The sequence below is a fragment of the Amphibalanus amphitrite genome, unplaced genomic scaffold (assembly GCF_019059575.1).
Source record: "Amphibalanus amphitrite isolate SeventyFive unplaced genomic scaffold, NRLGWU_Aamphi_draft 000352F_arrow, whole genome shotgun sequence".
Classification (NCBI taxonomy): domain Eukaryota; kingdom Metazoa; phylum Arthropoda; class Thecostraca; order Balanomorpha; family Balanidae; genus Amphibalanus; species Amphibalanus amphitrite.
Genome location: NW_024881846.1, coordinates 479,530 through 492,207, shown reverse-complemented (window position 1 = coordinate 492,207; position 12,678 = coordinate 479,530). Strand labels below are relative to the sequence as shown.

The 12,678-nt window shown below is 57.0% G+C and overlaps 1 protein-coding gene and 3 non-coding genes across 4 annotated transcripts in view; all 4 read left to right on the top strand.

Annotated features, from left to right (window-relative positions):
- The window catches only part of LOC122389264 (E3 ubiquitin-protein ligase HUWE1-like), a 51,620-nt gene that overhangs the window by 31,741 nt on the left and 7,201 nt on the right, over positions 1-12,678 (top strand). Inside the window, exons 24-43 of the mRNA XM_043381123.1 lie at positions 90-278; positions 770-907; positions 1,725-1,937; positions 2,221-2,388; positions 2,663-3,172; positions 3,507-3,663; positions 4,173-4,414; positions 4,706-4,936; positions 5,289-5,438; positions 5,759-5,937; positions 6,317-6,546; positions 6,960-7,143; positions 7,596-7,682; positions 8,357-8,607; positions 8,988-9,095; positions 9,349-9,513; positions 9,990-10,164; positions 10,541-10,682; positions 11,045-11,285; positions 11,458-12,449. Coding sequence (XP_043237058.1) covers positions 90-278; positions 770-907; positions 1,725-1,937; positions 2,221-2,388; positions 2,663-3,172; positions 3,507-3,663; positions 4,173-4,414; positions 4,706-4,936; positions 5,289-5,438; positions 5,759-5,937; positions 6,317-6,546; positions 6,960-7,143; positions 7,596-7,682; positions 8,357-8,607; positions 8,988-9,095; positions 9,349-9,513; positions 9,990-10,164; positions 10,541-10,682; positions 11,045-11,285; positions 11,458-12,449 — 4,752 coding nt within the window. The remainder of the gene's footprint in view (positions 1-89; positions 279-769; positions 908-1,724; positions 1,938-2,220; positions 2,389-2,662; positions 3,173-3,506; positions 3,664-4,172; positions 4,415-4,705; positions 4,937-5,288; positions 5,439-5,758; positions 5,938-6,316; positions 6,547-6,959; positions 7,144-7,595; positions 7,683-8,356; positions 8,608-8,987; positions 9,096-9,348; positions 9,514-9,989; positions 10,165-10,540; positions 10,683-11,044; positions 11,286-11,457; positions 12,450-12,678) is intronic.
- On the top strand, positions 344-566 carry LOC122389287. Its single transcript, XR_006257946.1, has one exon. It is a non-coding gene; the product is annotated as a small nucleolar RNA SNORA53 (small nucleolar RNA).
- On the top strand, positions 1,369-1,535 carry LOC122389290. The gene has a single exon (XR_006257949.1). It is a non-coding gene; the product is annotated as a small nucleolar RNA SNORA53 (small nucleolar RNA).
- Positions 3,694-3,808, top strand: LOC122389288. Its single transcript, XR_006257947.1, has one exon. It is a non-coding gene; the product is annotated as a small nucleolar RNA SNORA53 (small nucleolar RNA).

Genomic DNA, 12,678 nt, shown 5'->3' with positions numbered 1-12,678 from the left:
CTCGCACTAGATATTGCAGTGACCTGTGAGTGGCCGTCGTGTCATTCCATCTCATTCCGTTACTCACCCCGCCCCGCCCCTTACGCCAGGTGACGGACGACGAGCCGCTGTCGGCCGTCAAGCTGGACACCTTCACCAGCAGCGTGCTGGACGGCTGCCTGAAGCTGCTGGACGCGCTCAGCGACACCGTCTACCGCACCTGCGACCTCATCGTCACCTGCATCCAGCGCAACGGGCCAGAGTGGCGAGACCAGACGCTAAGGCACCTCGCCTCGCAGGTTAGCTGATGGTGGTGGAAGGTTGAGGGATGTCATGTCATATGTGATAAGTCGTATGGTGGTTTTACACGGTCCTTAGATCCTCCAGCCGGGACGCTTGTCCACCAACTTGACCGGTTGGCGATGGCTGGAGCATGAGTCATTGCCGTGTGACAGCAGTATACCTGAGCGGCAGCCACCGTCGTGCCCCGCCCCGTCCTCGGCCGTCTCTGTGTGCTGACTCAATATTCGGCCGATGGACTCCAGTGGGCGCCATGTGGGGCCGACACTCGCTGTCGCTCGGACAATTGATTCAAACTCTGCAATTATTTTAGGGCGAGTGGTACACAATAAACATGCTGTCCTTCGCTTGGGCTAATACATATCGCATTTTATGTTTATCTCCTGTTAAGTATCATAAATTGACTTGATGTTCGAAAGCTATGTATCTGGCGCGTTCCCCGAACGTATCGTTTCGTTCCCCTGCGCTGACCGGCCGGCTCGCCCGCCAGGTGTGCCACTACCTGGAGGAGCTGCTGCGGATCTCTGAGCTGGCTGCGCCGGCCGAGGAGCGGCTCACGCAGCTCACCACTCTGCCCTGCGCCTCCAAGGCGGCCGTGCGCATCCACCTGTTCTCCCTGCTCTTCGAGGTGAGTTACCGACGTGCCTTGTGAGAGATATGCACCCCGCTGAGATAGGTCTGCAGGTGTGAGACATACGTGCTGATGTGAGACACGTGCAGACTGCTGCGAAAAAAACATGCTGAGGTGAGAATAATATAGACAGATCGCGGTGAGAAATACGTACCGTTCCGAGGCTAACGTGCGGAGGTGAGCGAGACGCACTGCGATGAGAAAGACGTGCAATGGTGAGACAGACATCATGAGACTGCACGGACGAAGCTTTCACTCGTCGTAGAATTGTGAAGTGTTGTCAGGGTTTGTAGAAACCGAATTACGGATGGTCGGTGTTGTATTCATGAGTATCTGCTGGGCGGTAGGCTAAGTACGATGCGACGCGTCGTTAAGCAATAGCTATATGGTAGCTGTTATTGCGGATATGTTGCGGAAGCATAGAAATTAGAAGGTTTATGCTTCGTCAGTCGCTTGATTGCACGGTCCTTAGATCCTCCAGCCGGGACGCTTGTCCACCAACTTGACCGGTTGGCGATGGCTGGAGCATGAGTCATTGCCGTGTGACAGCAGCAGTGCAGTATACCTGAGCGGCAGCCGCCGTTGTGCCCCGCCCCGTCCTCGGCCGTCTCTGTGTGCTGACTCAGTATTCGGCCGATGGACTCCAGTGGGCGCCACGTGGGGCCGACACTCGCTGTCGCTCGGACAGACAGTATTCGATTCGACAAAACTTAATTTCTGGGATAGCGTTTGTATATTGCGCGCGCCAGTGTAACATGCCATCATCACTGTTCTGGCTCAGTGTTTCACAATGCCTCCCTCTCCTCCCCGGCAGGAGATGCACATGCCGTGTGCTCTGGTGGCCACCTCCACTCCGCTGATCCCGCTCTGCATCCAACTGCTGTGCCGCACTGAGCTGCTGCTGGCCAGCTGCCCGCGCCAGGCCGAGCAGCTGGCCTCGCCGCGCTGGCTGGCGCCGCTGGTCGTCTTTGTTGACCTCTGCGAGAAGATCGCCGTGGCCTCACAGCGCCGCGCCGCCGTTGCGCAGGTGGGTAACACCGCGGGGTGAATTTGTCTTGGGCTCTTGGTGTCTGGTGAATGAATTAATCGTCGTCTCATGTTCATTTTGCCAACGCCCTGAAGTGAAATTAATACGATACGCTTTGGGGTTCTCCACTTGTAACAGCCTTGTTACAGTGTAAGGTTTAAATAGATTACGTCCTTACAGAACCCCTGCATTAGCTGAGGAATGGCTTATTTCTTCCTCCATCATGAAATGGTTTTGTCGCTGTTTCATTCTCCCATGACCTTCCTCTGTCCCCGCCCTGCAGATCACGGGCCACCAGTGGCGCTGGTTCGACCTGGGCTCGGGCAAATGGTGCGGCTACCCGTCCGCCAACAACAAAACTATCGACGACGCGTACTGGGCCGGCGAGAACCAGGTTCAGATCGTCACCGGTCGCAGGAAGTACAACATCATCTTCAACACCATGATCCAGGTATGAAGCGATCAGTGTGGAGCGAGCGAGACGGTGGATGGTGATGGTGAACTTGCTATCTTGTCGACACACGAGTTAAAAAGTGCGGTACCATTATGAAGAATATTGACGGTCCGTCTGGATGTTGACATATAGATGTCATCCTGCTGCAGTTACTCTTAGCTAGCGGGTTAGGTATGTATTATGACTACGGTACTGCGCCTTGGTGAGATGGGTAGCTGAATATGTTTGCCGTATGTTTAACCACAATGCCATCTTGTTATTTGCACCTCAGGTGAACGAGGAGACCAACAACCGTCGGCCAGTGATGATCTGCCTGGCCGACCGGCCTGCGTCCACCTCCACCGCCACCTCTGCTACTACTGCTTCGTCTGCCACCACCACCACCACCGCCTCCGCCGACGGCTCCACGGCACCGCCGGCTCAGCAGCAGCAGCCGGCGGCGGCAGCGGCGGCTCCGGCTCAGACGCAGCAGGGCCAGGACGCGCCGGCGCCGGCCACCGTGGACTGCCTGACCGACAGCCAGTGCTCAGAGATCCTCTCGGCGTGCGTGGGTCTGCTGGCGGCAGGTGTGGATGCCGACACCCTGCAGGCGGTGCTGCGGCTCTGTCTGCGACTGACGCGCCAGCACAGCCTGGCGGTGCGGTTTGCTGAGCTGGGAGGTATCCGACATCTGCTGGCGCTCCGCCAGGCGTCCAGTTTCGCCGGCCTCAACACGCTGGCTACGTTCCTGGTGAGACACACCATGGAGGATTCGGCCACGCTGCGTTTCACCATGGAGAAGGTGGGTCGGCTGGGCTATTTGGGTGTGGTGTAACAGGAGCTGCTGGTCTGTCGTATGGCGACCATTTGGTAATAGCACGGGTGTAGGGGGGGGGGGCAGCACTTACAAATCTACAGACAATTTCAATATGGCTTCTTTCCAAATATTTATTACACAAGAGTTAATATCACAGTACGTCTGTTAAGTGTTCAGTGTGCTGACCTTACCAATAACTTCGAAAAGGCATATTTAGATGACTGGTCAGTTCGCACGCCCTACATTCTAGCCATTACTCTGCGGAAATGTTTTTCTTATAACGTACCTAACGTGTCGTTTGTTTTGCCACCGCCCTCAGATTCTGCGCACCGCCACCATGGCCAACAACACCAACTACCGCGAGTTCCACTACATGCTGCGCACCATGGCCCCGGCCGCCTGCCGCGCGCCCGACGACTTCATCGAGGTGGCCAAGGAGACACTGCGCGTGGACCTCGGAGTGCCGCCGCGCAGGGGTGAGTTCCCGCGGGGACCAAGACGGACGGTACACGGTCCTTAGATCCTCCAGCCGGGACGCTTGTCCACCAACTTGACCGGTTGGCGATGGCTGGGGCATGAGTCATTGCCGTGTGATAGCAGTATACCTGAGCGGCAGCCACCGTTGTGCCCCGCCCCGTCCTCGGCCGTCTCTGTGTGCTGACTCAATATTCGGCCGATGGACTTCAGCGGGCAATATATGGGGCCGACACTCGCTGTCGCTCGGACAACGTTACAATCAAGTTCGTCTTTCGACATAGATGCCAAGAATGTCTGTACTGCACTGTCGAGCGTTCCTCAGTTGCTGTTGATGATGGTTTTCTTGCGATCTTTTCCTTGGCCACTCGATGTCTTGTGGCGTTGTGGTACAGGATAACACAAATAGATCGTGAAACTAGGCTACATTAGGTTCACAGATCAGCCCACATGTTGATACTTACTGTATAGTCCATTCTTGGCTTAACTCCCCCACCCCGTCGCCTCGCAGCCGGCGAGGAGGACCAGCGGCTGATCATGAAGGCGGTGCCGGCGCGGGCGGCGGCTGCCGTCGCCCCGCCCTCGGCCTGCGCCCAGGCGGTGGTCGAGGCGCTACTGGACGCCCTGGTGGTGCCCACACCTCGACCGGAGCCGGAGACGGAGCCGGGAGCCGAGGCGGGATCCGAGCCGGCCGCAGGAGCCGCCGGAGCCACCGCTACCGCCGCCGCGGCGACCGCTGGCCCGTCAGATCAGGTGAGAATCCCTAGCCTTTCAACCTAGCCTTTTACGTTCGTTGAGCTTAACGCCAGGACGTGGTAGCTGGCTCTCAATGGTTGCTCGAATTAGATGTGGTTACTGGTAAGTGGTATGCCTGCTTTCCCGTTATCAACGATCTGTGAGTATTCAGTCGCATCTGGTCTTGAAAGCCCGTGACCTATCTTGGCACACTTGTTCATGTCGGAGTTTATACTTGACGCACAGTATATGGTGTTCGAAGCTGACCAATCGAAACAGGATTTCACGGACTCTCCCACCCCGTTACAGAGTACCGACGCCAGCAAGGCGGGCCCCTCGTCTTCTGCGGCCACTGCAGGGAAGGACGGTAAGACAGCCGCTCAGACTCGCGCCGAGGAGGCGGAGAAGCGGCGCCGCCCGCTGCTGGCCAAGTCGTCTGTGTGTCGGCTGCTGGCAGAGCTGGTGCGCTCGTATTCGACCGTAGCAAAGATCGTCACCGAGTACACGTACACGGTCGGGCCTGACTCGGAAGTCACGGAGGTGAGAGTGAGGAAAGGGAAGAGGAGAGGTAGCTCTGGTAGATACAGGGTGGGCGAGGCGCATCACGTTCCGTGGAGATAAAGGATTGAACTTTTTGTCGCAGTCTGATGCTGGGAGATGAACGTAAATGGGAGTGCTTCGAGGAGTTCAATGAAACCACTTCTCTGGATAGGACACCATGATCTTTTATCATTTCTTGTTACGATAATTTCTCATCTTTAGGATCATACGAGTATGCATCGTTGTGTGCCTCAATATACAGAGGTTTATCTGGCAGCTCATAGGATCCGTACTACGTAGACCTTTCAGCCTTTTTCTGTCAGAGTTTCACCATCCCCTTCTCCGACACTAGGACTGCCCGCCGCTGGCCTACATCCTGGACCGACTGGTGGCCTCGGAGCCGGGCGGCGACAAGGAGTGTGCCAGCTGCTGCCGACTTCTGGTGGCCGCCATCGCCGCGTGCAACCACTCGCCGGACGCTCAGACCATGCTCGTGGCCGAGGTAGGTGCCGTGGCAGCTCCGGTGACACGAATGGATGAGACTGAAGGATTGAGGACCAGTTTACAAAGATGTTTGAGTGATTATATGTTGTTTTGGGTTATTGTCCGTTATTGTTTTCATGGGTAGCGAGTATTGGGTGATCTTACGTTAAATTGGTGGCGTATCTGTGAGTGTGAAATGAATGAAGTTAGTGCTTCGGTATGGCGCGCCGTGGTAGACCATTGAGTCCATCTTCTCATCTAGATATTTCAGTGCCACTCCTGCGGTGTTCCCAGAGCGACGCTATCCGTTATCTGACGGTCCGTGTGTGTGCCGTGCAGGTTCGGCAGGCGCTGCTGCGTGCTCTCCAGCTGCCCGAGGGCGCCGAGAAGCACGGCCGGCTGCAGGCGCTGGCCGGCCTGGTGTTCACCATGATGGACAGCTGTCCGAGCTCGGGGCCGCCGTCGGCCGCCGCTGTCCGACAGGGCCTGCCGGCCGCCGTGCGATCCACCAACCTCGGGTGAGGCCGCGTGGCGTGCAGCGTCACAGTGCACATACCCGAATCGTGTACTGGTGCGGACTTTCATTCAGCGGCTGGCATAATCCCTGCAGTCGCCAATCAGCGCCAACTTGTTTGCAATAGTTAAAATCGCTTTTCCCCTTAGTTACCTACGGGCTGCGAGTGTATAAATGCAATCCAAATTATAGTCACCTTTTTGTTGATATTCATAGCATTCATAGGGTGACAGATAAATGAAATGAAAATGAAATAACGTTTAGATATTCGCTTGTTTAATTAAAATAAACGCATCCGCATTTCGCCAATCACCAGAACACATTTCACCCTTCCACACATCTCGTCCTGTGGCTCTGACCCCACTCGCCACGCCCTCCACCAGAATGAACAACATCGCCAAGATCATGGTACGCCGCGGCCTACCGGTGGACCTGGCCCGCATCTCTCACTCGCTCGACCTGTCGTCGCCGCATCTGGCCGCCACTGTGAACGCCGTGCTGAAACCTCTGGAGCTGCTGACGCGAATGGTCAACTCTCCGTCGGGCGCGCCGGCTCAGCGCCGGATCAAGACGACCTCGGCCAGCCACGAGGCCACCCAGCCGACCACCGAACGTGAGTGGCGGGGCGCGGAGGGATCGGGGCAGAGTGGAACGGTTAGGTGGTGTTTGAAGAAGTTTTCGGTCAACGTAAGTTTAGCAAGGGAAGCACTGTCACCTGAACTTCAGCTGTTGAAAGTGAAACATGCAACTGTTAGATAATGGAAAGTCGGATGTATCCATTCTCATGCACCTGGGTTTCGACTTGACGAAGTAATGTTTGCTACTGTAATCGCCGTGCTGAAACACATCACTTCAATTTCAATTTTATTTTTTTATAACTCATAGTTTTAACGCTTTTTTGTCTTCTAACAGTTCTTGGGAGTGTTCTTTAGAAGCATAGATATATGTCCATCTAAGCCCCACCCACCTTGGCTCTCCCGTGGTGAATCGACCATGGAACTGACTCCACTCTCTGTGCTCCCTCAGCCACGTCCAACTCTGAGGCGACGCGCGCACAGGGCGAGTCAATGCTGGAAGACCCGGAGAACACGGAGCACGACATCTCTGTGACAGAGGCGACGTCCGAGACGCACCCGGCCGACGGCGCCGACGCCGACGATCAGGACCAGGACGAGGTCTTAGAGGAGATCATGGACCAGCTGCTCGAGAGGTGCGTCTTATGACGGGAGAGGGGGCAGGGAGGGGCGGTCCTGACACGGGAAGGGGAGGTGAGGGATAAGGAATGGAGATCAGGATCATACTACTGGAAGGGTTGGTTGTTTACTGAGGGAGAGGAGGTCTAGACTTATTATTGACTGGCGTGAAGGTGGGAGAAATTGGCCTGGGCAGATGGATCGTATGGGACATCTAACTGGGACTGACCAGCTCTCAGGTGACCAGCTGCCTTTTTGCCACAGCCACTTTGTGTCCAATGTGATGTAAAATATATACCTGAATGTCCGATGTTCATATTTTGGGGTTCAAGATAGGTGTGTCAGTTTTCTTGCTTTACAATCAGCTCTCATTATTTTGCTCAGCTATCGTTTTGACAAACAGTTTTGGTCCTCCTTTTAACTCCCTGTTCTCGGTTTTCTCTCTGTTGTTTCTCGATGTCCTGCCCAGTCCCGCGGTGGCGCTACAGATCCAGTTTCACGTTCGGCCCGAGGCGCGGCGGCCGACCGCCCAGGCTCGCGCAGGGGCGCACTCATCGTAAGCCCACCTTACTCTTCTGTCCTATCCCGACCTTTCCCCTGCCCTGGCCTGTCCTGAGCCGTCCCCTTCCGTCCACAATTCAGAGGGAGGTCCAAACTGTTAGTTTTACGCACTGAAGTTCATATTGATCAGGTTCATATCACATATGAAGATCAGGGTTCATATTAACGATTGAAGGCTTTGCGCCTGCCTAGGATGCATATTGCATGCAATGAGCCGTTTTGATTGCCATCGAGTCCCGGGGCTGCCACAGACATCGTCTTGAGTTTCACAATGGCAATTAGAAAATCCATAATAAGAGTGGAGAACCCACAACAGGCACACACGCATGTGTCTTTCATTACAGCACTGACTTGAAAAAAAAAATGTTACTGCTTGGTGCAATTTGTGTCGTAATCGCTACTATGTTTGGTGTTTGATACCAATAGAGTTTATCCTGTTGTATTTTGATTGTGTTTTATCCCCAAAGCTGCTATACAGTCATTCTTTGCACATGAGCAGTTTACAAACTCCCTAAACTAATTTGTCGATGGAATCTGTGGTCCTGACTTATTTCCCCATGCATCGTAAACAGTTTGCGCACACTGAATAAAACGCCACCTCTCCATTTCATGTCGCGACCTCCACCACACCCCGTAACCCCCCTCCCTTCCCCCTCCCTCTCCCTTCAGGAACCCTGACGGTCCCGGTGAGACGATCCTGGCCGAGGCGCTGATCCTGGACGGCAGCGGCGGCAGCGGCGGCGGCGGCAGCGCGCGCATGGAGACGGAGGAGGGCGCGCGCACCGCCGAGCCGTCGGCCGCCGGCGGCGAGCAGCGCGACAGCGACGCGGAGGAGGACGCCGACGCCGGCGAGGAGGAGGCCGAGGAGGAGGAGGAGCCCGAACAGGACGAGGACGAGGAGGAGGACGAGGACGAGGACGGTGGGTGGTTACACAAGCGATTAGTTTCGGTACATGTTGAAGGACAGCTTTTTTGTCTCTGATCAGCCCGGTTTTGATTTGTCTTTTCTTTGCTAGTGAATCGCATTACTCTTCTAGGGGCTTTGCGGGCGAAACTGGCTTATTTGAAATTATTTGAAATGGCTGGCTGTGGACCACGGTGCAAGCTCTGATAACCACTTATTTAATTACTTTGATACCTACTGCGTTTAGTGGCGTAGCGTATCACCTGGTTCTCTCGGCTCTTTTAAGGCGTTCCCAGTTAGAACATTTACTCCTCCTTCCTGTGGTGTAAGAAGACGATGGTATAGTTTCCGTATATGTATGAGCATTTCTTCACTGTCTTTTCTCCCGTTCTTCAGATGAGGAGGAGGAAGAGGACGACGAGGAGGGCTCCAACTATGACGAGGACGGAGACGACGCCGATCTCGAGGAGGAAATGATGATGATGATCCAGGGCGGCACCAGTGGTCAGTAGCTGCTAGTTGCTTTGGCGTGAATGTCTATGTGCGTGGCTTTTTTAGGTTTATCGCTGTATTGGTAGCATAGTGTGTTATGAGATCAACTCCGTCCGAGGTTATTTTAATCGGACCTCACATCTCGGTCATAGTGGCCCTATATCTCTGACCTCACCCGGACCATCTGATGGCTTATCCCAGCCGTATGGCCAGTGGAAGCTCGATGCCACTCTCTCGGTGTGACCGTCCCTCCTCGTGTCTTTAGGCCGTATGATGGAGCTGGAGGACCTGTGGATGGTGCACCCGGAGCCGAGTGGCTCTGCCTCTGTGCTGTTCGGCAGCGACCAGCCGGCCGCGGCGCGCTTCATCCCCATGGCTCCCGTCGGAGGGCTGGCCGTGGCCGACGACGCCGCCGCCGCCGCCGACCCGGGTAAGGGATCAGTCAGGGGGACGGGGGATGGGTGGGTGCTCACTGTTCATTCAGTGGGTGCACGCCGGCGGATGAGATACCCGGCCGGGGAAGGCTCGCAGATGCATCGTAGAGTTGTTTATTTGGGAGCCGCCAATGGTCTTATTTGAGTTGAGGACTAACTGATCATGATAGACATGGAGTGTAGTACTGTAGTCATTTCAGCAAGACAGTGGTCTACTCTTAACTCTGACTTTGCCAAATGCGATTCTGTATGGTGATTGATGACGCTGTACCGGTCATGTCTCGCTCCGTCCTCGCCTCGACCTCTCCTAGACTGTCCCCTCGTGGTGTCTCCACTGACCAGCTATCCTCATGTCTCCCCTCTGACTGTCAAAATATGTCTGTCTCCTCTGCGGTGTATCCACTCTCCGACTAACCTTCTGTCTCCTTTGCACTGTCATAAGCTCTCTGACCGTCTCTCCTCTCCCCGGCAGCCCCTGCGGCTCCGTCTGGCTCGGGCCAGGTGCTGCCCGTCCACCCGCTGCTGACGGTACGGAACAGTACAGACGCCGTCCTGCCTCTACAGCGGTCGCGCCGCGCCGGCCACCAGCGCGGCTACCGCTACATTCAGGTCAACACGCGTCAGCAGTCGCCCGCCATCTTACAGCGGTCAGTTGAGAGCGAGTGAATAGGTGGTAGAGTGGGAATGAAAGGATGTAGGGTTGATTATTATCTTTGCTGTAATGTAGTAAAGCTTGATTTGCTCGTGTGCCGAATGTGCTCAGTGCGCCATGCGTCATTTGCTCGGTGCCCAACTCATCGCAAGCACCAATTGGGATCGAGATCGAGCATGTTGATCTAAGATCTTAGTGTCCGATATTCGTGAATTGCTACCCGCGACATGCGAGGAATGTGTAAAAGACGTTGCCTTCGATGCTGATGATCTTCATGGTTTTTGTGTACGTAAATTCGTAATATGTCCCCAAATCATAACCAGTTTTAGCTCTTACTTGTACTAATAAAGCTCCCTTTGACTCCTCTCCAGGCTGCTGGGTCCTAGCGCGCACGACGCGCTGCAGCTGACGATGAACTCTGGCTCTCTGCGCGACCCTCCGTTCCTGCTGAGCGACCCGCAGGACTTTCGCGTCATCACACACCGCTCCGACGAGGACTGGCTCGATCTCACGGTACGTAACAGGACGCTAGTGGGAGACGTGGCGGGCGGGCGGGGGTCTTGAGGGTCCTAGATTGGGGGTTTGATGAAGCCGCCCAAGCTACCTAGTGTGTTACAGCAGACTTACTTAGAAGCAGTCGTCTTTCTTGGCGTCAGTGGTAGGCGCATCTGCGGTATCTTCTTGGCTGTCAACGGGGTGCTCGCATTTGAAGTAATCTGTTTGTGCGGGGGCCGCGTATTAGCGTGAGACTAGTCGGTGACCCCTGCATATTTAGATACTTTCGTCTGACATGTCAAAACAAGTAAAATCCCAATGATCTGTACCACGCCCTTCCCTGTTGCCTGTAACTGACCCGGCACTCGCTCCTCTGGCAGAGTTCGCTGGGTGGCCTGGTGTCGGGCGCGCCGTCCGGCGGCAGTCTGGCCTCCATTCCGTCGGCGCTGGCCCGCTGGACGGAGGAGTCGCGCGTGCTCGACACGGTCGGCATGTACGACTGTGTGACCGCCTGTAAACCGGAGGTGCTCGCCCTACTGGAGACGACTCGCGACCAGGAGCTGGCCGAGCGGCGGAAACAGGACGAGGAGCGACGGAGACAGGAGGAGCTCGCCGAGACCGGTTAGTAGAGGATGTGGAGCTCGCCGAGACGTGAAGGTGGTAGGTGTAGGCCCGGTTGAGATGGGTGGGCACTGGGCATCATCTTTGCCTAGCTTTGGGTGATTGTTGCGTTTTCTAATACTTTGGTTAGAGTTGGTGCACTATACATTCACCTTGCGTGTTCCGTTTTCAGCGTCGGCGCCGGCGTCGAGTGCCGGCGGCCCGGCGGCCTCACAGAGCACCCCGGCCGTCTCCACCGCCGGCGCCGGTCAGCCGACCGCCGCCACGTCCACGGCGTCCGCATCAACAGTGGCGACGGCAGCGACGACGGCGGCGGCGGTTAACGTCGGCGTCCTGGCCTCCACCGCCGCCGCCGCCGCCACCACCACCGCCACTGCCACCGCGCGCACCCCGGCCACCACGGCCTCGTCTAGCGGCGGGCTGCGCGTCTCCGTGCCGGCACACCTCAGCTCCGTGTCGCGCTACGTGGAGTCGATCCTGTCGCCGGCAATGCTGGCGTTCACGTCGTCGGCGTCTCAGGCGCCGCCGGCGTCCGTGCTGGACACGCTGTCACGGCTGCAGAGCACGGTGGGTCAGCTGCCGGCCTCGTCGTCACCGGAGGTCATCATGGACACGCTGCTCTCCGAGTTTGGCGCCACCGGTATCCGGACGGGGGCGGGGGCGGCCGCCAGTCTGCCGCCGCCGCCGCCCGACCCGGCCGCCGCCGCGCAGCCGGCCCCCGCCGCGCCTGCCGCCGCCGCAGCGCCCGCCAGCAGTGCCCCGGCCGACGCCGGCGCGCCGGCCGCCATGGACACACAGGGGAGCGAGGCGGCGCGGCCGGAGGTGCCGGAGCCGCCGGCCGACGGCGCCGAACCTGCTGCCCCGGCCGCGCCGGCCGCCGGCGAGCCGCCGTGTCCGGCCGTCTCCTCCGAGACCGAGCAGTCGGCGGCGGCCGGCGGTACAGAGACCGAGCCGCCTGCGGCCGGCGGAGAGACAGCCGCCCCGGCCGCCGACTTCTCCTCTATCCTGGGCGACATGGAGATACCCGAGGGCGTGGACCCGTCGTTCCTGGCGGCGCTGCCGGACGACATGCGTCAGGAGGTGGTGGCCGAACAGCTGCGACTGCAGAGGATCCGCCAGCGGTTCCGGCAGGCGCAGACCTCGCAGCAGCAGCCTACCATGGAGGTGAGTGAAGCGGGCCGTCGGCGACCGTGAAACATCAAAACGGCATTGGCTCAATGGCAGAAAAATGAATGGTGCTACGCTTCTTTAGACTTCTAACTATTGAGTCATGGGCCATCACGCTTACTTAGTAGCGTCCACCTTGAAGTCATTTTCGCCTCACTACTTACACTGCGAGCAACTGTCTTTGCACAACAAAGCATGTCTCCGTTTCCCTCCTGTTGTATGACGC